At 42.0% G+C, this 25023-nt stretch overlaps 1 protein-coding gene across 4 annotated transcripts in view; it reads left to right on the plus strand.

Moving 5' to 3' along the window:
• Positions 1–25023, plus strand: part of TrpA1 (Transient receptor potential cation channel A1) — a 67830-nt gene that overhangs the window by 24331 nt on the left and 18476 nt on the right. For 2 of the 4 annotated variants that reach the window (XM_089727156.1, XM_089727160.1), the window contains exons 1-2: positions 2011–2274; positions 17630–17786. In XM_089727156.1, coding sequence (XP_089583282.1) covers positions 2137–2274; positions 17630–17786 — 295 coding nt within the window. In that variant the 5' untranslated portion in view covers positions 2011–2136. Of the gene's footprint in view, positions 1–2010; positions 2275–17629; positions 17787–25023 lie in introns of those variants that run through there. The other 2 variants (XM_089727153.1, XM_089727169.1) reach the window with 1 other exon arrangement.

Here is a 25023-nt window from a genome sequence, read left to right on the forward strand (position 1 = left end):
CAGCGGTACAATGATCGGGATTTTTAACAATTATTCATCTATCATACAAATCCAACGAAACTATAGAGAGTTATTCCAAATAACTTCATTCGGTGTAATAATTTTAATTTATAGGATGTTCATGAATATTTTAATATCCTTACGTTTAACTAACAATACCGCGTTAGCCATATGCTCTTTTAACAATATTATGCTAATTTTGAAGAGTACACAAAACTGTATATACTAGAATTTGTCAGATATATCTTATGTACCCATTAATAGCTGACGTAGTAAACGTATTTTATTAACGATTTTGACCCACGCAACGTGGTTAGTTAACATCTTCATTGCGGAACAGGTCCATATCGGCACGCCGCGGTACTTTCAGCTGGTTTAGACACTTTAGACGAAGAAAACTATGTCCCTCTCGCTTGTGCGGACCGATTATTTCAGGTATTTGTAAGAGTTCGACAATGACAACTGTATACTATAAATTGTATACAGTTTGTTTTCGCAAAGTTACAGCATTTTAACTACCCTAGTGTTGGTGGGTCGAGAAAGATTTGCCTCGCACTGGTGGAACTATCGTTGGGGGCGAATTTCGAATCACCGCCGCACCAGATGAAGGTTTATGATTTTAATTGCTACAGCCAAGATTTTAAACGGTAAAATTCAACTTACAAATTCATTTCAAAGATAAAACTAGATGTTAGATTATATTTTGCATACTCTGGTATCGGACCGAAGAAAATTTTATCCCATCGAAGATCTAAGGTCTATGGCAGCGGTCGGGGAACTGTTTTAATTATTACCCCAAAATATTTTTGTGTAAGTTGATATTACCCCATGGCGAAGAACAAAAAAAACGAATTCGGTTCTTTTTAGCATCTTTCATATTATAGCCCTCAATAAAATACCTGGGTCAATCACGTGAACTTTGTGTTTCCAAATAATTTGTTCTATCTCATTCTCTCGCCGGCTGAATCCTATACATTTATGTGTTTGTGTCTCTATGGACTTATTTTTTCGTTTCGTTTCATTTCGTTTCATCGAGTTTGAAATCACAACGATTCTAAAGAAGTTTCACTTCAATATATACTTTTTACTTACAAAAGTTTCATTTTTACCCCCAAAATTGCATTTTACCCCATTTGGGGTAATTTACCCCGGTTCCCCGACCGCTGGTCTATGGTGAGCGTTGACTATCAACAACGATAGTTATAATCGATAATCTCATGTGTCTATTAAAAGAATGTGTATACTTAAAAAAAACATAATAAACAATATATAGCTATTCGGCCCTTATTTACGCACTTTTGGACCTAAGGCTTGCTAATAGACGTCGCTGAGGTTGATCTTTAGAACGACTCCTTCGCTTCGTTAAATAGAAGCAAATCCAAAGAATGTATGAACAATTAAAAAACCCTGTATTTTCTTTTTGCGTTTCTTCACCAGATTTTCTCTGAATATGAGGTCATTCAGTCTGACTCCGTTAGCTCGAGAAAACCGGTGTAATAAGCAAGGGTTCACGTTCAAGGTAATTGTATTAAATCCGTAACCGTCGGCTGTATTGCCACGGTTTGCACGTAATTGTAAAGAATATGCCCTTAAGAAAAGGCACCCGCAATCTTCGAGAGTTGCACAAACTAAATTTAATTCTTAAAGTCCTTAAATTTTTATCTACAAGTTGATTAAGGATCAACATGAAAATCCTTAAATTTCAAAGGACATAATTAATAATGTAAGCTTATGGAAAAATAATGTTGCCTGAAAGATTGTTACAAAGTACAAATTCCTTTTATTAAATCAATCAGAAATTGTTTTGTTCAAAACGTTTTAGTTTAGTTTTAAGCAGAGAGCTTTTAAAGATGAAAGTCTTCGGTGGCATAGTGATTCTCTTTGTCTTCAACGACTTGAGTGCTTAATTGTATTTGAATAATAGCGATACCCCGAATTTCCAGATAGCTAGCTTCGTCAAAACACGGCAACATTCCCGTTCTCTACATTCAGTTGGAGTCATGCGGTCGTTGTTGATGCCCGCGTCCCAGCCACATAAATAATCTCGGGTCAAGTCGATTTATCACACTGCTCGAAGTCATGACATTTTGTGGAACAACGGGCCTATCTTAAATATAATCTCTAAAAGTGTCCGTTATGGGTTCGTTCAATCAATCGAGACGTTTGAAAAATTTGCAAAATTTAAAAAGTGGCGCGATGAAACTTCCCCGTCATTGGTCTAAGATGTTGGGACTTGTGAACATCAGTAAAGCGACTATTGAGGAATTATTTCAGGTCAGTATTTCGAAGAATAATAAAAAAAATTCTCATTCATTAATTTAGAACTATGACACGTCAAATGCAGACTTATTAATGATAATGATTTTAAAATGAGTAGTTTCAAATTATCTTTTTACACAAATTATATTTAATCATATTTTATTAAAGAACCAAAACAAACTAATGACTACCGTTAAGCCCAGGCCATGGCGGGTAGATCCCTGAAAGACATTATGAAATTGCTCACATACCCCAAGAAACGTCCATCGTGGAGGGTTAATTGGATAGTCCATTATAAGGATGGTTGGAATTTTGTTAAATATTTTTATATATCACAATGCTGATGCCACTTTTGTAACAAAGGTACTCGCTACTTATTTTCGAAATATCACAATAAATACAAAGATTAATTAGACTAAGTTTTAATTTTTTCAAAATAACATAGGGTGCATGAATGATATTGTAATTGAGAAAAATTATTAGTCTATCTAAAAATGGTCAAAGACAAAACAGTTAAACCCAATTTTATTTTATATTCGTCAACTGATTATTTTTGTCTACTAACGAGGTTTATTAAGTATTAACCAAACAGAAAAAAAAAACAAAAAGAAATAGAAACGTTATTTTTACTACATTTGCAAGTTAAATGTCAATCACTAAAAAATAAATAAAAGCGAACACATAAAATGGATCTAAAATCTTGAGACGTCAATCATCATGATCGGATTCGATCATTAGACGGATGGAAAACAAAACTGTACGGGAAATTTTCGATCGGTGCACTCTATGCTCTTATCGAAAAGTCAAGCGAATCAAGAAATGTTTATTTGTTTTGTACTGAATTGGTAGAAGAGATCACGACTCTCTTGGTGACTTACCAGGGCTTATAAGCATCACAATGCTCACCTTAATGACTGTCTTGTCATTCACACACCATGTCCATTTTCCGGCAGAAATAGGCACGACTCCGATACCATCGAGTTTACAATAAATAAGTCTTATTCAAAGTCATATCACGTCATGACATATACCTATCACATTCTGAAAATAACTTCAGAAAATGAAAAATAAGAAAAAGTATAAAGCCTCAGTATTTATTATTCCATTATCATATGACTCTACGAAAAGCTTTGCTCGTTCACTACCTAATTTGATAATTTGGTATCTGTTTGAAAATACTACGGCAAGCCTTCAGAAGTTTCCGAACTCTTCATGGTTATAAAAAGCCTATTCGTTATTTCGGTAGCGTTACAGAAGTTCCAAGTTAATGAGATTTCACCGTATCTGTCGGAGGACATAAATAGGTAGGTTTTATTATTATAACATTTCTTTTATTTGCCGACGAGCAAACGACCTTCGTGGTGAATTTTTATCAATAGCTATGGGCATCAGCAATGCAAAGGACTTAGCAGAGCCGTTGACAACCGCTTAGAGCTATTAGCTATTAAAATTGCTGTTTATTATTCAGAAAGTTAGCCATTATTTATAAATATTTTTTTTTTGCTATGAATCAAAATAACCACCCATATTATCGACGGATCTCTGCCAGCGGAATGGTATTTTTTCAAAGACCTTCTTGTAGAAATCATTTTTACGGTAGCAAACACAGAAGCATTTTGTATTGAATTTTTTGCTGCCAAGAAGCCTTGTCCAACCTTTGGAACAAGTAGCTGTCAGCTTAAGGTCTAGTGAGTACAGTGGATGCCATCAAACTTCCAATCCTAGGTCTGGTAGCTCAGAAACCTGTTGTGCAGTATGAGGTCAAGCGTTGTCGTGTAGTAGCAGCTAGGACGACCGATTAACCAAGCAAGTTCCTCACAGTACACATCCACAGTAATGCTGGTGACATTTGGTTTTTTTTTTTGGTCAGGAGGAAATCGCCGGGCTACCACTCTCCACTGGGGATGGTGGTCGGGGTATGTCGGAGTCGAACCGACTAAAGCATCCTATCGCTCAACAACCCACGTCCGAGCCTCTCATGAGACAGAACTCATGAAAAGGCAAAGGGGGAGAGTGAAGCGCTTAGTGCGGAGCACAACTCTCCCATCCCCATCGGGACGCCGGATCGGCGGTCGTCAGCGCCACGACCACCAGCCCTCTCGGTCGGCAGGCTGTCCGAAGCCCGCCTAGATGGCGCCGGTTAGAGTTACATTACGTTTCAAATGGCCAGTATTGTAAAAGAGCAACTTCATAGGTGAAGAGCCATTATTTTCTTTGGTTTTAGTTAGTCGTAGACATAGTTACAGTACTTTGGTAATTTAAGATCGCGTTCATAATTTTCATTTTATTATTTCCGACGTTTCAAATATTTTATAGATTTAATAGTAGCGGACGATAGTCAATCGTAATTATCTATAACGAGATCTATATGAATGTTAATATTAAAAATAATCTTAGAATTATTCTTAGAAGCAACCTCCGGTAGCGGTAGTTTTCACTTCGATATGAGAACCACGTTGGGAACCAATATAAGTTTATGTCAACTTTTATACTTAAAGCCAAAGGTGACCGGCGATGTCATTTGCGTTAAATTAAATTCAAAAGTAACCGACGCGTTGTTTTGTTTCGTTATTTATAAAAGTATTGTACATTGTAAAAAAAAATATTCATCATCTTTTAACGTACTCATTCAACCCTTTAAAGTAAATTAAACATTTTTTTTTTTGCGTTTATAATATACGGCCCACTTAATGCTGAGTGGTTAAAGTCACTCATGAACTCAATGCTGCCTACCACTAAATAGTATCCGCAAACTTTGTTTGAAAAAAGACTTGACATAGAGCTTAGGAAACACCGAGGAGGGAAATTTATTCCAAAGTCGATTGGACACGGTAAAAAAGAGCTTTGATAACGCACTGTCGATGAACGCAGCGGTTAGAGGTAGTGTGGATAAACTCTGCCCTGGTAACGAGCGGTACGATGGTAGCAATGAGACGACGAATCAAGATGATCATCTTACACAAATTCCTCAGAGCAGTCCCCAACAAAAATACGGTACAAAACACAGTGAGAACCAAAGTTTCTCCGTCGACTTAGAGGTTCCTAATGATCCGTGAGAATTACCACCATCTGAACAACCCTCTTCAGTGTGAATTCAAATAGAATTAATACTCCACACGAGGTCGGACTTGTGTTTTATAAAGAAAAAAGTCTTTGTCCGGGAGTAAAGTACCGCTTTAGAAGAACTCACAGAATTTCTTACTCCAACTTGGCTTTGCGCTCCCTCCAAATGACTCTGTTATTGGAGACGCTCGAAAAGTAAATCTCAAGAATATTTATGTTAGTCGAAAGTTGTCGAGATGCTTCTTGGAATTGCGGTGCCACTCAATGACAAAAGCGTCCATCTTCGTAGTGAATGTGCAAATCTGCATGCATCTTGAAGGGGTTGAACGGAACTAAATTCAATTCATCGCATTCGGAGACCAGTCCCAGAGAGTTTTCGTCCTAAAATATATGTTTTAATCATCTCTCTTCTATTGCACTCTGCAGTGAGAGACTGATGACCAATATATTGTTTATTCCCCGTACTTTCATCTTAGCTTATTAATACATACATACATCAATCCATATCAACATATCAACACATAGCATCTGATTGATATAGAGGATGAAAAGCGTGAGGGAGATTACCTAACCTTTTGGAAAGCCAACAAGTGCTAACATGCCCAACATATGTGACAATCAACAGTCATGGTATTGTAGCACTAGCCGTCAATGGCGAAAGCCATACTCCGCTCATCCAAAAAGCTAGTGCCTATGTAATATACTTGCAGAGTTCCTCGGGGATTCCGCAACTTGGAAACTTCGACAGAAGTGCCCTATATCAGACCCAGTCGAAGGTTTTTCTCCAAAGCTTCAGTTCGCTTGTAAGTAAGGTATATAAGAAGATCACCAGCTGAGTGACGATGGCAGAAACGGTACTATCGGTCACTGAACAGTTGGCAATCCTCAAAATACTTAAGGAATTGTGTATTTTTTATTTGCTCTATCACCTCGGCAAGCAAGGGAGCTATCGCAAAAGGTATGTGACTTGAGGAGTCCAACCCTTCTTGGAATTAGGATGGACGTGGACGTTCTAACGAAGGCGGAATTCTGTTAGTGTTACAAGAAAGGCGATACAAACGCGTTTCCATCCTAAAGCACCACATTTTAAGTTTGGCCCCCGTGGTTGTGCTCCAATACGTATCCGGGATATTCGATTAATGTAAAGCATCTTGTAAGCTAGCATCGGCAGGTACGACCACCCTGCCCCCCTCTCGTACAGCAGTAATGAATTCCGGTGAAACGATCGTTGTACTATCCAATTGAGACTTAAGTTTCCTTTTAAGGCGGGTAGTGACATTCACATTGTGACGTTTAAGAGTCCTGGTAACCAATTAATACCAGGTAGGTCGTAAGTTTGTTTACCCATCTACGTATATATTTTTTCATAAGCAGCATTATGTATATTATTACTGTAACTAATAGTAACCTTTTGCTTGCAAAGTGCTTGGGCAGAAAATAGCTCTCCTCCTCTTCCACCAATTCGTTCCAACACTAATGAGGACTCCAGTGTGGTCAGAGCGCGGAAGGCCCAATCTCAGCGGTCCGTGCTGGAGCCATGGTCTAGACGGCTGGCTGGTCCTTCGGCTGGTCGTAGGACCGTAGAGGCGATTCGCCCGGTCCTTGTGGATTGGGTGAATCGTGACAGAGGACGCCTCACTTTCCAGCTCACGCAGATGCTCACTGGGCATGGTTGTTTCATACAGAGCATATGCTCGTCGCCTGCCCCGCATGGGAGGGGTGGTGCCATGTCCTCGTCGCAAAAATAGGAAACGACTTGTCATTGCCGAGTGTTGTGGCATCAATGCTCGGCGACGACGAGTCGTGGAAGGCGATGCTCGACTTCTGCGAGTGCACTATCTCGCAGAAGGAGGCGGCGGGGCGCGTGAGAGACGCACAATCCCGCCGCCGTCGAATGGGGGCCAGGGAGGCGGATCACGCCCAAGGCCTGGCCCTCTAAGTGTTTCGGGTCCCCCTCACATGTCGGTCTGGGGACCGGCGAGGGAGGCCTAAGAAGACGACCTGCAAGCTGCTCTGCACGCGTTTTACGCAAGAGCATCCGGGTGATGAAAGGCCGGCTATCCTCGACCCACGCTGGTTCTGGCCCAGCGGGGTATTCCGTAGGGTAACTCACTCTAACCGGCGTCATCTAGGCGGGCTTCGGATAGCCTGTCGACCAAGAGGGCTAGTTGTCGTGGCGCCGACGACCGCCGGTCCGGCGTCCCCAGGGGGAGGGTGAGAGATGTGCTCCATACTAATCGCTTCACTTTCCCCCTTTGCCTTTTTATAACTTCTGTCTCATGCGAGGTTTGGATGTTGGTTGTTGAGCGACAGGAGGTTTTAGTTAGTTCGACTCTGACATACCCCGCCCGCCTTCCCCAGTGAAAGGCGGAAGTCCGACGATTTTTTCATGACCAAAAAAAAACACTAATGAGGATCGAGAGAAACGCTACAGCAAACTCATCTCCTTGTTACGATCTTCGGACTGATGGAGGGTCTGAGGAATTGGTATTTTGAGTTCTTCGGTCACCTGGTATAACCAACATTTACGGCTTCTTCCCTGAGGACTTTTACTGTCTAAATTACCCGTAATTAGTACTTTTTCATGTTATCTGTCCTTCGGCGAGCTATATAAGTGAGGTACCGAAGTATCCTGTAGAGGTATTATGTAGAGAGGGGTTGGTGCTTGTCGATATCGAGTTGTTTCGGAGAATGGAGACGTTAGTACGTCGAGCCGTTCAGAGAACGCTGACATTAGTTTGGTCAGATTTTTTAAATAAAATTACTGATGGCAGCGGCTTTGCTCTGCCCCTGGTATTGCTGAAGTCCATGGGTGACGGTAAACACTCACTATCAGGTGGGCCGTGTACTCGTCTGCCTACAAGGACAATAAAAAAAAATTGAGACCAAGTTCATCGCCAGCCTACTCTGAACCGCGTAGGAGGTCCCTCATTTCTGATCCTGAGGCGACTGGTAGAGTGCTGTCATCAGCCTATCCATGGTTGGAAATTCTTAGTATGAGAAGATGGAATCGAAGTTTACCAACTTCGACTCCACGTTCTGACTATGACTCTTCCTTATCATACTTCCAGAGTTTTGTGTAATATATACTCTTCATATATGTTAAACAACATGGGAGATATTACATAGCGTTGTCTTACTCCTCTACGTAACTCATTGACTAGACATGTGGTTACCAAGGCTTAATTGTTCCGAATCCTTTCCTTCTATAGATTTTTGATTAGACGAACTATAAGAAACGAAAGGCCAGTTTAACGGAGAACTTCCCAAAATAGCCCAGTTGTTATAAATTTTCTCATATTTTGATAATTATGGTCAGGCAGACGAAGCATATTTAATGAAAAACAATTAATATTCGTTTGAAGTAGTGACACAACTGTAAAAAATAGAATTGAGTCTTGACTTAATAGCAGTTGAGCCGCAACTCATTCTACACATACGAAGCAATAAAAAATAAAGAAAAAATTTTGAAAGAAAAGGTTTTGTACCAAGCCTTTATATCAATATCACAGATGGACCCTTCAATTTATTTTATGTAGATATAGTGAAAATCAACTCCGATAAGTCGACCAACTAGCTATTCATAAATATTAAAAATTATATTTAATGTACATAATATATAATTATACCAGTGTAATCAAGTTTCTTATTAGGCTTACTTAAATCTGAATTAGACTAAACTTAGTTAAGAAATACGTAAAACAGAAGTTCTGAAAATGGATAGTATAAGGAAGGAAATGATACGCTATATTTATTTAAAACGAACGCAGGTCGATTTGTAAATAAAATTTATTTCGAAATATCACAATATTGAAAATTATTCAATTGTCGCATCTACGTTGTCGCGGATAGAATCTCTTCTTTCCGTATTTATGTTAGTTTATGAGGGTTCGTGGCATTTTATGCCAGCCGCCCATACAAAAATTCTGGAAATATATTCCTGATAATTATGTATACAGTATATATTTAGTACATGGTGAATTGTTGTGCCGATACTTTGGTTAGCCTGCCTTACTATACGACCCGTGTCAATAAACAGAGGCGCGATTCAGAAAAATGCACAGTGACATCTATTGAGAACACTCCGAAACTTTCATGCTTCGGGGTGGATGTTTTCTATTTAAAGTAAAATGAGTCTTTGCGTTATATGTTATAAGAACTATTCTTATATTTCTAGTTACAGCTTTAAGTAGACAAATGCTTAAAGAATCTATATATACTACGGTTTGCTCTATATCATATACCGTTATATATATTTAATGTGGATTACTGTGATGAATTATTGGAGGTTATCGGGTTATTTCTTTATTACCATAGCGCCACCCGCGTCCGATGTAGAGTTCAATCATACTAACTGATAATAGAGTTTATCCACAGAGAGAGCTTTCGGATATTATTTTTCGAAACATGCTTCGTTGATAGTTCACAGCAGCATTGGCTGAGCAATTTCATTATTATTACTGACGTTTATCGACATTTATTACTCACTATCCTTTAGCCTGTATAATCTCGCCGATACCGGTAAAGAAACAACGTAATGACAATTTTATTCTCACAGCGCCGAGAAAAGAACTTAGAGGTCACTCAAAAGCGTTGTTCATTCCACCACATACATTCCTCTAATTACAGTACATTTCCAAGTATCACTTTAGGCCAGCGGTCTGCTCCCAATAACAGCAGATTGTCAATCCCACATACCCCGTCCGTCTCCTAGGCGCGACCACCTCCTATGAGGTACAGTACCCTGCCAGAAACAGGATCATGTTATTGCTCTAAAATTAATTTCCACGCGGCATTTCACAACACTGGCGGTAGGACCTCTTGTGAGTCCGCACGGGTAGATACCACCACCTTGCCTATTACTGACGTAAAGCAGTCATGCGTTTCGGCTTGAAGGGTGGGGCAGCCGTTGTAACTATACTGAGACCTTAGTACGCATATTTCAAGGTGGGTGGAGGCATTTACGTTGTAGATGTCTATGGGCTCCGGTAACCATTTAACACCAGATGGACTGTGAGCTCGTCCGCTTATCTACGCAATATCTTTTTTTTTAAAAACCCACATTTTCATATGAGATTTTAGAACAAAAACAAAATCGGCAGGTAACACTCATCTCCCTTGGGCGGAAAATTCCTTTCGAGATATGTTTGCTGACAAAAAACAAATGCCGTCACATTTATTATCATTTAAAACGTAATAAAGAATTTCCATGACGTCAGAACAAATACGAAATAATTAAATTAACAATTAAATTATGTAAAGATTTTATTCACCTTTTTTTTATTCTCCTATCTTAAGTTTAGTATCTGTTCTTCAATGTGAGTAGCTCGATTTAGGTCATTCCAAGATGCCTACGTTCGTGCTACGGAGCAATTAGTTATAATAAGTAAGAGTGCTTGATAGCTACCGTCGTTTATACCGACTATCTTTTGATGGCTTTTTCAGTTCAGTAGATTGTATTAATGCAACGTACAAACCAAGTAATGGTTAGTGTTTTTATTTTATAACTAGCCGAGTCCCGCGATGTTACCCGCGGTCATTGTCGTACCGCGGGCGACGCCACGAGCGAAGCTACTTTAAAAAAGTCTAGCCTAAATTACTCCTTATATCATCAGCTACTTATCAGTGAAAGTTTCTTGCTTATCTGTCAAACAGACAAACAGACAGACAGACAAAATAAAAATAAATTTTATTTTGGTATATTTACTGTGTATACATACTTACGCATTTAGTGTTTATTTTATTATTACAAACAGACACTCCAATTTTATTTATTTGTATAGATGTATAGACAACGACACTCATTTTATGAATATAGATTTGTCTTAAATGTAATGGAGCTGGGCTGTCCCTTCAAACCGACATGCTGTGTGACCGACCTGACAATTTCTCTAGAATATTCAGATAAATAAGCTGAATGGCAGTAACATATCAATTTGCAGATATAATTATCTATGAGAGTTCACAGTGCCACTAATGATTACACAAGTTAATGAATATTGTAATCAAATCTCTATTTACGACTTAATCTCACGTTTTTAACTGTCGTTTTTAATTTGATACGATTACAATGTTGCTAAGATTCATCTCCTTTACTCTTATTGCTTAAACGTTCACTGTTACTATGAAGAACATCTTATTAAGAACTACATATTATTAACCATTTGAGCACGAGCCGTCGATAGATCGACTCTCTATTTATGTGTATAAAGTGCGGAGCGTAGGAATACCGACTATTTCGCTGTTTGATTATAGATATCGACCTGTACGGACGTTCTTTAGTGCTCGCACGTATAACGTTTTAATAAGTTAGTAATAAAATTTATAAATAACTATTTAAAATTATTATGTTGTGAATTTAGCATTGATTTTTGTATTTTTATTAACTTACAAATTTAAGTTAGTAAAAATACAAAAATCTTTTTAATATAATGATGAAATATAAGGATTTTTTTTCCAAAAATCTTTAGCAATTTTGGCGTCTGCAAAATCTATATATATAAAAATGAATTGCTGTTCGTTAGTCTCGCTAAAACTCGAGAACGGCTGGACCGATTTGGCTAATTTTGATCTTGAATTATTTGTGGAAGTCCAGAGAAGGTTTAAAAGGTAGATAAATATGAAAATACTCGGCATTAAATAAAAATAACAATTTTTGTTTTTCCTTTGATGTTGTTTGTTTTAAGTTTATTTTATACAAAAGTTTAGGTTTTTTATTTATTGATTGAGGCACTACGAAGTCTGCCGGGTCAGCTAGTATATAATATATAAATAAAGTCAGCACTAAAAGGGTTAAGAATAACACCATAATCATCCACATACACCAAGTAACACCAAGAAAACTGTACAGAATTCGAAACATCGGAAGCAATTAATATAAATATTGAAAAAAACACCGAAATCAAATCGTAATAATAGTTTTAATCATGTCTACGACTCGCTAATAACGATAAAAATAATTGAATGTATATTCTTACTGTGATTATTATTACCCGATATTACGATTTCTGCGGTCTAGGCTCATAGAGAGCCTTCCTGAACACTTATTTGCAGGAATCTCATGTTTTGAACAAATTCTTGAATAAAAAACCATTTAAAAAAAACGTCCATATCCATGAAATTAAGGTAAAAAAATTGATTTTAAGACAATAAAATGGCCTATTTTTCGTTAACTACTTTATTCATCCTTTGAAAACACAATACAAATTTCACCTGACTTGATCCAATTAATCAGTAGGTAGCTTATTTAAAATGATATAAGCAGAACAAAACGAAATTTCAAATGAAATTTGTTATCAAAGTGCCAATAAACGATTGTAAACTTTCCTGAATTCTTGAATTGTCTTAAAATTCCTTTTACCTTGTATGTTACGGTATTCTTGATACAAATTAGACGTAGACGTATTTCAGTAGGGAGTACACGCTCTTGAAACAAATACATATGTATACTTTGAACTTTTATTACAGAGATGTGTAACTCGTTCAATTTCTAACAATACCTGGAACTACCTACCTATGAGCCCGGACTGGTACCATTCTCGAGACAGCTGACGTAGAGTCAACGACTATCTTCTCTACGTCTCCGTGGGCTGAGCACCCTTGGGGAGAGCTGCACGTTTGACTATAGTCTGGACCGCGGAATCTACCCTTTTTTATCGCTGGGGAATCCTTTTACGGATACTGGGTCGAGGGGGTAACTAACCGAGCTATGTTAGAATCCAGCGTCCCCGGGGAAGAAGAGGGCAAAGAGGAAGATCGAGTTCCTCTTCTTCTTTCAATTCCTCCCAGTAAACTACGCCTTGAAGAAGGCGCGCGAGGGGGAATGCAGCGTGAGCCGCGCAAGATGCACCCCATCGAACTGACTACCGTCTAAGCCCCATCCATCTTACATCACTAAGCCGGCTAAACGTGACCGACGGTACCGCATAGTGGACGGCAAAAGTCCACCTTCGCAGTTACCCGTCCTGATGACTTCGGGCTTCATTCCCGGGAAAATCTCGAAGGACACCATCTCGGGAGACACTCTGGGCGTGGTGCACAGGAGGCCAACATGCGCTGAATTACCACCGACCGACAGTTGAGCACCGGGCACTCTGCCTTCTGCGCTAAGGAGTTCCATTAACGGTGCTTTTAGGTACCACAAGCACCGGCCACCGTCTTCGTCGAACCCGTCGCGAATTAACATATAGACACACACCGCTAAGTTTCTCGCGGGATTTTCTCAGTGGGTCGCCTTTCCGTTTCGGTGGTAGATTCTGCGAAGCACTGCTCTTACTAGGGCCAGCGTTAGCAACACTTCCGGTTAGAGCCCCGTGAGCTCTACTGCATGTTAGGGTGAAGCTGAAATAGCATCTCAAGACTATCAGTATAGGTGGAAAAAAAAGAAAAAAAAAGGAGCCACAGAGGGATCTCAATCCATGTCACACTCCATGTATCTTATTAGGAAGTTCGCCTCTAGTCCGAGAAGAAAAAAAGTACCAACACCCTGTCTGTATGTGCCGTGAAGCTGTCATGCGTTTCAGTTTGATGGTTAATTGTACTGTGATTAAATAATGAAATAAAATTGTGACTTCGACTTTATATCTGAAGGTGTGTGGTAGCATCGACATTTTCTCGACCCTCTTCTCCAGTAACCGCTCACAAAATGAGCGCCGTAAATTCCACTTCCCACCTAGAAAAATAAAAAAATCTCTTAAATATTCCAGGTAAAAGTGAACTGAAAAATGCTTGCGCTATAATAATTTTAATCAAAACGCATTATTTGATATTCAAAGAAAAATAGAAGCTTATTAAATATAGCGCCATTTCAAACGTTGTAAGAAAACGTATTAGATTAATTTCGATTTACAAATTCATTTATAACTTATCATTTTCGTATCAAAGGCACGGTCAAATTCTTCAGTAAAATCAAGACAGACAGTAAATTGAACTGCCAAAGAATAAAATTGAAATTCAGTGAACTTTAGAATCGATGACGTCTGTTCCAGTATTTTTATAACGCCCCAGTCATTACGGCGTTCCTTCAGTTCTTCTTCTATGATCCCGAAAATTGAGAGAGTTTTCAATTTAACAAACAAAAAAAAACAAAAATAATTTCCTTTAATATTTGTCAGTCAGACTGACGGTCACTATACAATAAAACTTACGACCTATGTGTTAATGGAGATAGCGCCGCTCGTGACGTTATTGAGCTCATTTAACTACAGTACACGACCTAATCTGTCCAACCTGATATATTCAAGATTTTGCTAATACTAACTCAAATTTAGCCAACGTTTTCGCAACTATATATAATTTATGGAACAAATTCCAGACAAGATAAATTTTTCTTGCTCCATTGAATCTTAACTATATCGCGAACGAATTGTTTGTGATATCTCATTTAAATAATCGATTGTCGAATCGACTATTTCTTAATGAAACGTCCCAAAAAAAACAGTATTCTACAGTAAATCTGAATGAAATTTTTTTTTTGTACCTTTGCTGATAGCCTTGAGAGTCTATTTCAGCTTCACCCTAACGTGTGTAGGTGAGCTCACGGGGCTGAAACCGGAGAGTTGCTAACATTGACCCTAGCAAGAGCGGTGCTTCGCAGAATCTACCACCGGATCGGAAACGCGACCCACTGAGAAGATCCGGCGAGAAACTCAGTGGGCTGTGTCTATGGGTTAATTCGCTCGTCGAGCCCTTCGTCGCAAGCGACGGGTTCGACGAGGACGGTGACCGGTGCTTGTGGTGCCTAAAAGCACCGTTAATGGATCGGGAGGATCCGTAATGATGTGCTTTGGGCGACGTCGACTGTTTACCATTCGGTCTACAGGATCGGGTATATAGTTTCCAGCGGCCACGACAAGAGGGTTCTCATGTCGTGCCGCCTTCTCGAAATGGCGCGATGATACCGACTGTAGATACTTACTGACAGAGTCGAGCTCCAGGTCATCGTGGAGATCCACGTTACTCAGGAACCATGGTGCTCCGACGGCTATCCTGTAGAATCGGGATTGAATAACCTGAAGGGGCTTCAAGTTGGTGCGGGCTGCGTGAGCGAATACTACGCTTGCATACGTCATAACGGGGCGTATGCAAGTTTTGTAGAGAGTTACCTTATTACGGAGGGACAGTTTGCTTCGCTTGCAAAGCATAGGGTAGAGACGTCCTAATATGAAGGCGGCACGGTCGCGTACCGTTTTAATATGGGGACGGAATGTCATCCCTCTGTCGAGGGTGACGCCTAGGTATTTGATCTGCGAGGCTCACGGTATGGGCTGGCCAAAGAGAGTGACGGGGCTAACGACGGAGGTGTTTGCGCGCCTATTAGGGAGTGGGATGCTCGAAGTGGTGTTCGGAGGGCGACCCCTTTTGAAGAGCACCGCTGTGCTTTTCGTGGGGTTGATATCGATTCGCCACTTCCGTAACCACTGTCCCATGGTGGCTACTGCGCTCTGGAGTCGCCGATGAAGCAACCGATGATATGGAATTTCTACTAAGGCGCCGGAATATGTAGTGACTAGTCTATGGGAAAGACGAAATTTTTTATTATTGCCCTTGTAGGCAGACGAGCATACGGCCCACGTGATGGTGAGTGGTTACCATCGCCCATGGACTTCAGCAATGCCAGGAGCAGAGTCAAGCCGCTGCCTACCGCTTAATACTCTGCACAAGCTTCGTTTGAAGAAATACATGTCATGGCGCTCGGGAAACACCGTGGAGGGGAGCTCATTCCATAGCCATAGGGTACTGAGAAAGAAACTATTTCTAAGAGATTTAAAGGATTAAAAGATATATTAAAAATAATAGGAGCCAAGGTTAAGCAGGTGCATCCCTGTAGGTGGCGGCCTCCCCCCGGTGAAGGTCAAGGGGCGACCTGAGGGGGTGAGGCCGCGCGGCGCGCTACCAGCACTCTAGCGCGCTGCCGTGGAGTGAATAGAGCGACCGGTCGACGGTGTATCGCGTCCCGACCCGGCAGGCTGGTTCTGGTCCAGCGGGGTATTCCGGGACACCAGCGGCACCGTCTGGGCGGCCCGACGGGCTGCCGTACCGAGACGGCCGACGTTTCAGAGCCTTCGATTCGCCTCGAAGGCTCCGTCGGCTGGGCGTCCTTGGGGTGAGCCGCGCCGTCTGGTTGTAGTGTTGACCGCGGTAGCCCCCCTACCTCATCCGGGTTCTGACCTCGGAGGGGATCGGACGTCGGGTGTAAGAGTGCAGGGGAGTCGTTTAGTGGGTGGGTCCTAAAATCCTTGGGCCCGCGGTCTGCTCACAACACCATGCAGATCGTTGAGTCTCACATACCCCGCGCGCCCCTCTTGCGCGGGGACCTCGTAGGAGGTTCGGCCCTCTACCCGAAAAAAAAAAAAAAAAAAAGGTTAAGCAGGAAATGGACATAATTACTTCAGTGTGCCGCGTAGGCATCGGTAACATACATGGCAGTCAAAGGGTTTATGATGACTTCATGACGTCAGACACTGACAAATGGAATAGTATCAAACTGCAAACCATTAAAGCCGTATATACCTAGAAATTAGTGCTTGAGCTATTTTTAGAAGAAGACATGCTAGCTGTTGGTGTAACACCTAATCAGGCAGTCCAATGCCAATATTTTAGGTTCATAGAATCTCTGTAACCATTATAGAATTAGAAGAAGAAACTTTAGAAGAAGACATGCTAGTCGTTGGGGTAGCACCGAATCAGGCAGTCCAATGCCGATATTTTAGGTACATAGAATCTCGGTAACCATTATAGAAGGTAAGTAAGTGGTTATAGGAGATGTGAAATTTTCCCTGGTACCAAGAAGTGCAATGGCGTTATCTGTATTAGTTCCTCAGGAACTTCAAGTCACCGAAGACGCAATGACTGCAGGCAATTTAGGACATTTTTGTCGATCTCTGTTTTAAAAATCCTAATGAGCGCTTCTCTATGTTTTCGGAAGCTTTGATCCAAGCGCGATACACTCATATTTTACTTCATAGAAGAACTTATTTTGGGCAGTTTCAATATTAATTCTTACAAATCAAGGGAGAGGTCGCGAACCGAGGTCCGTGCCCTCCCCCAATTAGTCATAGGAGACTACGTCTTTAGAAAGGCGCGTTGGGCTAAGCTCGGCTCTCGCCAAACCCGCCCAGCTTAACGACTACCGACTAAACCCCAACGAGCTCCTCCACTCCGGCTGGGCGGGGACCCAGGTACTGCCATGTGCGCGCCATAGTGCTGATATTAGCTTTCATCTGTCTTTCTATGCGTTCATTTATGTCACTCTACCTACATTCACCTCTCTACCTCTACCAAGGTTAATCTTAGTTTTTTTGTACAGGCTGCTGAAAGCGGAAATGTCGATGACTTCATGCGGTTGTACCTCAGTGAGCCTTCTCGTCTGGCTGTGCGCGATGGAAGGGGTCGTACAGCTGCACATCAAGCCTCTGCTCGAAATAACACTAATATATTGCATTTCATCAATAACTACGCTGGTGGTTAGTCTAGTTTCGATCGATTTGTTATCATATCATTCATTGCATATAAACTGATAATCTATACTAATATATAAATCTACAGTGGTTTTTACGGATGTTCCGTTATAACTACTGAACCATGCATCCGATTGACTTGAAACTTGGTATCTATGTAAAAAATATATGTACTTAATGGATAGGCTAATATTTATATAAGTGTTGGACTCCCTACACCAGTTGCGGGGGCGCTAATGATGAGAATCTTTGTGGGGGTGAGAAATAATAATGTTAATTTTAAATGCCCAGCGAAGCGGACGGGTACAGCTAGTTGGCTTATAATGCGTGATGGTAATTGGGTTTTTTTTTTTCGGGCCGGGTGCCGAACCTCCTACGAGTTCCCCGCGCCTAGGGGGCGCGCGGGGTATGTGAGACTCAACGATCTGCAGGTGTTGAGAGCAGATCGCGGGCCCAAGGATTTTAGGGCCCACCCACTAAACGACTCCCCTGCACTCTTACACCCGACGTCCGATCTCCATCCGGGGTCAGAACCCGGTCAGAGTAGGGGGATTCCCGCGGTCAACACTACAATCAGACACGCGGTGCCACCCCGAGGACGCCCGACCGACGGGTTGTCGAGGCGATAGTCGACGACCAACGACGTCGGTCTCTGCGGTACGGCAGCCCTACCAGGCCGCCCAGGCGGTGCCGCTGGTGTTCCGGGATACCCCGCTGGGCCAGAACCAGCCTGCTGGGTCGGAACGCGATACACCGCCGACCGGGTTGCTCTTCAACAGTATGTTCGGCGACGACAGCGACGACGAAATTGCGGACCGCATCGCAGTCCGCAGCCGCCGACGCGCCGTCCCGTCCTCATGGTGCTAGCGCGCTAGAGTGACGGTAGCGTACGGCGCAGCCTCAACCCCCTTAGGTCGCCCCGTGACCATCACCGGGAGGAGACTGCCTCCTCAGAGGGGCCGGAGCTAGACAAACGCCCTCCTCCGACCCCCGGCTCGACGGGGGCGGCACGGCGCCGAGAGGGAAGAAGAGCTCTTCCTCTTCCGTTCCGCCGCCTCCTTCTGCGAGATGGTGGACTCGCAGAAGTCGAGCATCGCCTGCCAGGACTCGTCGCTGCCGAGCATCGTAGCCACGACGGTCGGAAGCGACAAGTCCGGTCCTATTTTTGCAACGAGGACGCGGCGCTGCTCCGCGAAAGCGGGGCAGTATGCGAGCGTGTGCTCCGCCGTGTCCTCGTTGCAGCCACTGCAGTGGTGGCACTTCGACGTCGGCTCCCTACGGGCGACGAGGTGCAGGTAGCGACCGAAACAGCCGTGTCCCGTAAGCACCTGCGTCGCTCGGAAGGTGAGACGTCCTCGGTCACGATTCACCCAGTCCGAGAGGACCGGGTGAATCGCCTCGATGGTTCGTCGCCCGTAGGTGGGGTCCGCCAGGCGGTGAGACCACGCCTCGAGCACGACACGCCGAGGTTGAAGCTTCCGCCGCGCCGGGACGCGGCTCCCCCCTGGAGCGGGGATCGCATCGCCATGCGTAATCCGCAGCGGGTGCCTCCGCTTCCAGGTCCCAGGGAGGCGTCCCGGCGAGCACGCACGCCGCCTCGAAGAAGACGGTGCGGTACCCGCGAACCGCCCTGACCGCAATCGCCCGCTGCGGACGTCGCAACACCGCGACGTTATCGCGGGTCAGGGCGTGGCACCATACGGGAGCCCCGTACAGTGCCATCGACCGCACCGCCCCCGTGTAGAGGCGGCGCACCACCATGTCGGGACCACCGACGTTCGGCAACAGCCGACTCAGTGAGCCGGCGGCCGCCATCAGTCGGGGACCCAATCTTTCGAAGTGAGCCCGGAAGCTTCAACGACCGTCCAGTACGAGACCGGGTACCGCAAGCCGGTCGCCTCGATCTCGACGCGAACGCCTCCGATCACGAGGTGGCCCTCCTGAGGCGGCGCTCTCCGGGCCCCGTGATGGTAATTGGGATAACCCAACTTTTGAAGACACGGATAAATCAAAAATATCTTGAGAAATTATTAGAAAAAAATCTCAGAGTTTTATCTCATTTATTTTGTATTCTGTTTCTTAGCTTCGTCATTGAATAGTTTTTATAAAATTATATAGCTTTTTTCTAATTTAAATAAGATCGTCACTTGCCTCGATCACATTAAGGGAGAATTGAAAACCGATGTAACTGAGCTTGGCTTATTGGCGATGCAAACCGAGAACTTAATTCACAGTGCCCTGAATCCAAAGAAAATTAAATGAATAACATTATCGATACTGTTTATGAAAATGCTTTTTTTGGTTTGAGTTTTATTTGACAATTCTATTATAAGTTGTATGTTACGTTGTTGGTTAAAAATCTTCTAAAAGTATTTTTAGTTAATGTTTATGATTGACTTCCAAAGTGAAGGAATAGCATCGTGTAATAAACATAATACCCGCAAAAAAATAATTTGCGTAATTACTGATGGTAGGACCTCTTGTGAGTCCGCGCGGGTAGGTACCACCACCCTGCCTATTTCTGCCGTGAAGCAGTAATGCGTTTCGGCTTGAAGGATAGGGCAGCTGTTGTAACTTGAGATTATATCTCAAGATGGGTGGCGCATTTACGTTGTAGATGTCTATGGGCTCCAGTAACCACTCAACACCAGGTGGGCTGTGAGTTCATCCAATAAATAAATAAATATAAATGCAATAAAAAAAATTACATGTCTATATTTAAGTTTGATACCAAGGTCATGTACCTACAGAATCGACAAAAAATGCAACTTATCTTAATCTAGCGTCAATCCGTCACGCAGAATCGAACCGACTGCAATGTCATATCAATCTTCAATATTTCGTCTCAATTGCTGACAATCTCACGCTTTTCTTAGTGTTAGTGTTTTTGGGGTGTAAGTGAACGCCATCTAATTAAATTTTAAAATCTTAAAATATATTTTTTTACCTATTCTAGTAACCTAGATTCACCGAGCTAGTAGGTGAGCTCACGGGGCTCAAAGCGCAAGTGTTGCTAACACTAGGCCTAGCAAGAGCGGTGCTTCGCAGAATCTACCATCGGATCGGAAACGCGAACCACTCAGAAGATCTGGCGAGAAACTCAGTGGGCTGTGTCTATGGGTTAATTTACTCGTCGAGCCCTTCGTCGCAAGCGACGGGTTCGGCGAGGGCGGTGACCGGTGCTTGAGGTACCTAAAAGCACCGTTATTGGATCCAGAGGATCCGTAATGACGTGTTTAGGGCGACGTCGACTGTTTACCATTCGGTCCACAGGGTCGGGTATGTAATTTACCTGTGGCCCCGACAAAAGGGTTTTCATGTCGTGGCGCCTTCTCAAAATGGCGCAATGATGCCAACTGTAGATACTTACTGACTGAGTCAAGCTCCAGGTCATCATGGAGATCCACTTTACTTAGGAACCATGGTGCTCCGACGGCTATCCTGCAAAAATGGGATTGAAAGACTTGAAGGGGTTTCAAGATGGTGCGGGCTGCATGAGCGAACACTATGTTTGCATAAAAATAATATGATTTTTAATGTAAAACCACTTATATTAAAATATAAATTATATACGAGTATCCATCAAACATTCAAGATTGCACCGCTGATACTGCAGTTTAAGGAACATTTTTAAGTTGACGAAATTTGAACAATGATATGAATAATCGGATTTGGATATTTCAAATATTTCGGTATAAAGCTCCTACACTCTTGTTCAACTCCGTCATACACTTGCGACATTGAAAAGTTTGGCTGTGACTCTGAAAAATATATTTATATCGGAAAGAGAATGCGAACTCTAGAATTCATTTTTGATTTAATAATATTTCACGAATCATCTTTGCACAATACTTTATATATTATGGAATACATTGGAAATGTATTATTAAATATACATGTGTACTGTACATATTTCAATTATTGTATTTAAAAAACCATCATCGAAATATTGTGCTGAGTGCAAGATTTTTCGCGGGCGTTAGAAAAAAACAAAGACAACCCAGTTATAATTTTTCATATCTATTCTTAGGGGTGGAAATTCAAAACATCATCACGGGTAATGTCTCGTATACATTTAAATAGGTACAATACAAATACAAATGAAACTGATGCTATATACCTACAATTCAAGTACAATATGCTTTATTAATTTATTTATTTATTCAACTTAATGCACATAAGTACAATGGCGGACTTAATGCCTGAGGCATTCTCTACCAGTCAACCAAGGGTGGTGTAGAGAATCCTGTGGTAGGTGCATAACTTAATGTGAAACAACCAAACTACATTATACAATATACAAACACATACACGGTATATATATATATATATATATATAATCACAGAAACAACGTACACAATTTTATATCATGATAATAATATAAAATTTACACATATATCTATATATAATCTCTATCATATACTCACATATTCACATACATATTCATATACACACTTAAACAAAAATATAACAAAGAAATAGAACCACACATACATACATATATAGTACAAGAAAAAATAGTATATTGCACAGAACACAAATTGCAGGTCAAATTGTTAAGTTTTTAAGTTTCTCTAGAAAAAGTTGGCGTACCTTTATTTTGAAAGTTAGGCGATCAGTGATCATCCTAACATTAAGAGGAAGTGAATTCCAAAGTTGAACAGATTGAACTACGAAAGACGAACGGACCAAACTAGAGTTGTGCGTGGGACAGTGAAGGAGTAAATTATTAGAGGAACGCAAGTCCTTATCGTGCGAAGAATGTAAATATTTAAAGTACTGAGTCAGATAGGAGGGAGGAGTTGGGCATGTTAGTATAGAATGAAGCGCAGTAAGAGCATGTAGATTGCGGCGCTCGCGTATAGGAAGAAAATTTATTTCGGACCGGTAAGTAGACACGTGGTCATACTTGCGAAGATTAAAAATGAAACGAATGCAGTTGTTGAGAAGGCGGTCCAGTTTGTTCAAAAGGTCTGCATTCAGGTCCAGATAGCATACATCGCCATAGTCAATTATGGGCAGGATTAAAGCTTGAACAAGCATCAACTTTATCTTGAAAGGGAGAAAGTTCTTGAAGCGATAAAGGGCACGCAGAGATCCAGTAACCTTTCGACTAACATTCAACACCTGCACCGCCCAGTCAAGTCTAGAATCCATATACAGTCCAAGGTTTTTGACTGATGGGCTCAGAGGTATAATTGCTCCATTATAAGTTACGGGTGGGAGTGAGCTAAAATCTAATCGTCCCAACAAACGGGGACTACCAATAATAATCGCCTGACATTTGGTTGGATTGACCGTCAAACCAAACCTACCAGACCAATCGCATATAGCCTCTAGATCCCCATTCACTCTGCGAACCGCTTCAGACACACAGTCCACAGTAGCCTGCGAGTACAGCTGTAGGTCGTCAGCGTACAGGTGATACGAACACTGAAGGGACTGAGTTATGAGATTGATAAAGAGAGAGAAAAGCAAAGGGGAAAGAATTCCGCCTTGAGGGACACCAGTATCTAGATCACGCTATGAAGACGAAGACTCATCAATGCGGACCGATTGCTGGCGCCCTCGAAGATATGATGTAAACCATTTCAGCACCTCAGGCGAAATCATAAGATAGGACAGGATAGATAAAAGGATTTCGTGACTGACGGTATTAAAGGCATTAGAGAAGTCGACCAAAGCCAACAATGTGACTTTAGTATCCTCCATTCCAGCCCTAATATCGCCTGTCACTTTGAGGAGAGCGGAGATGGTGCTGTGGCCCGGTCTGAAGCCAGACTGTAGGGAGTTTATTAAACCATTCTTATGAACAAACTGGGACAGTTGGTTATGTACACAGGCCTCCAACACCTTGGACAGAAAAGGGAGATTCGATATGGGACGGAAATGAGTAGGAAGAGTCGGATTAGAGACTTTGGGTAAGGGAATCACAAATGCTTTGCGCCACTGTACAGGAAAAGTACCAGAGGACAAAGATGAATTGATTAAATGTTGTAACGATGGAAGAAGACAATCGAGAATCAGAACTATCATCTGGCGGCTCACTCCGTCGTGACCCACAGCATTGGATCTTATAGAGAGGATTATCTTTTTGATCTCAGCCATAGATACCGTGGAAAATTTAAAGGGGTCGATATTTGGAGGGGATAGTCCTTCCAGAAACTTCACAGTACGGCACGTAGACTGGTAATCCAACGGGATACTTGTAGTAAAGTGCGCATTGATATCATCCAGTCCAATTGCCGACTGAAAGCTGTATTGACGTTGTTTGCCAATACCTAGAGTTCCGAGGAACTTCCAGATATTAGCAACTGAAGAAGACGATATATTATGTAGAAAGTAGCGGTGTTTAGCATTTCGTATCACCTGGTTACACCGGTTTCTCGCAATTTTATAAGAAGCCCAATTGTCATCGCATCGGTCCCTCCGGAATTTACGAAAAGCTCTATCTCTACGCCGCATAAACATACGCACACCTTTCGTTATCCATGGAGCTGGAGGACGCTTTATCTTCACCTTCCTAACAGGCGCATGGATATCATACAAGTTAAGGATAGTTTCATTAAAAATACGCACTTTATCATCTATAGAAGGTGTAGCCATGAAATCATCCCATTTTAATTCTGACGCATCCTTTTGCAACTGATCTAAATTTAAGCGTTTGAAACTACGTATGCTCATAAGCCTAGGTTGGGACTTCGGAGGACTTAAGGAGTAAGAGAGGAAAATGAGGTCATGATGAGAGAAGCCAGGTGCGGGATATTGACCATGAGATGATACAAGGGTGGGAGAGGAAGTAAGAATTAGATCAAGCCAGGTATCTTTCCCATCACTGTTCCAATGAGTGGCTTGTAGAGGCAGGACTTGAAGATTAGCAGATTCGACGATAGCCAAGAGTTTACAGGATCGAGGTGAATGAACTGCAAGGTCGGTGTTGAAATCTCCCATAATGACGTGATGTGAATATTTTGAGCCTAAGGATTCCAGAATTGGTTCGAGACTGGAGAAGTAATCTACAGTGGGAGGACAATAAACAACACCCAGCACTAATTTAACTCCCTTAACGGAAACTTCCAAAAAAATAAACTCAGCAGAGGTTGAACAGTTTGGTGGAGAACAGTCGAGGATTTTATAAGAAAAAACACTGCGAAGGTAGATAGCAACGCCGCCGCCTCTCCTATCAACACGATCATTCCGAATCAAATCGAAACCAGGAAGAGGATAACTAGTGGAAAGAAG

This window comes from Bombyx mandarina, chromosome 01 (assembly GCF_030267445.1).
Source record: "Bombyx mandarina strain Sakado chromosome 01, ASM3026744v2".
Classification (NCBI taxonomy): domain Eukaryota; kingdom Metazoa; phylum Arthropoda; class Insecta; order Lepidoptera; family Bombycidae; genus Bombyx; species Bombyx mandarina.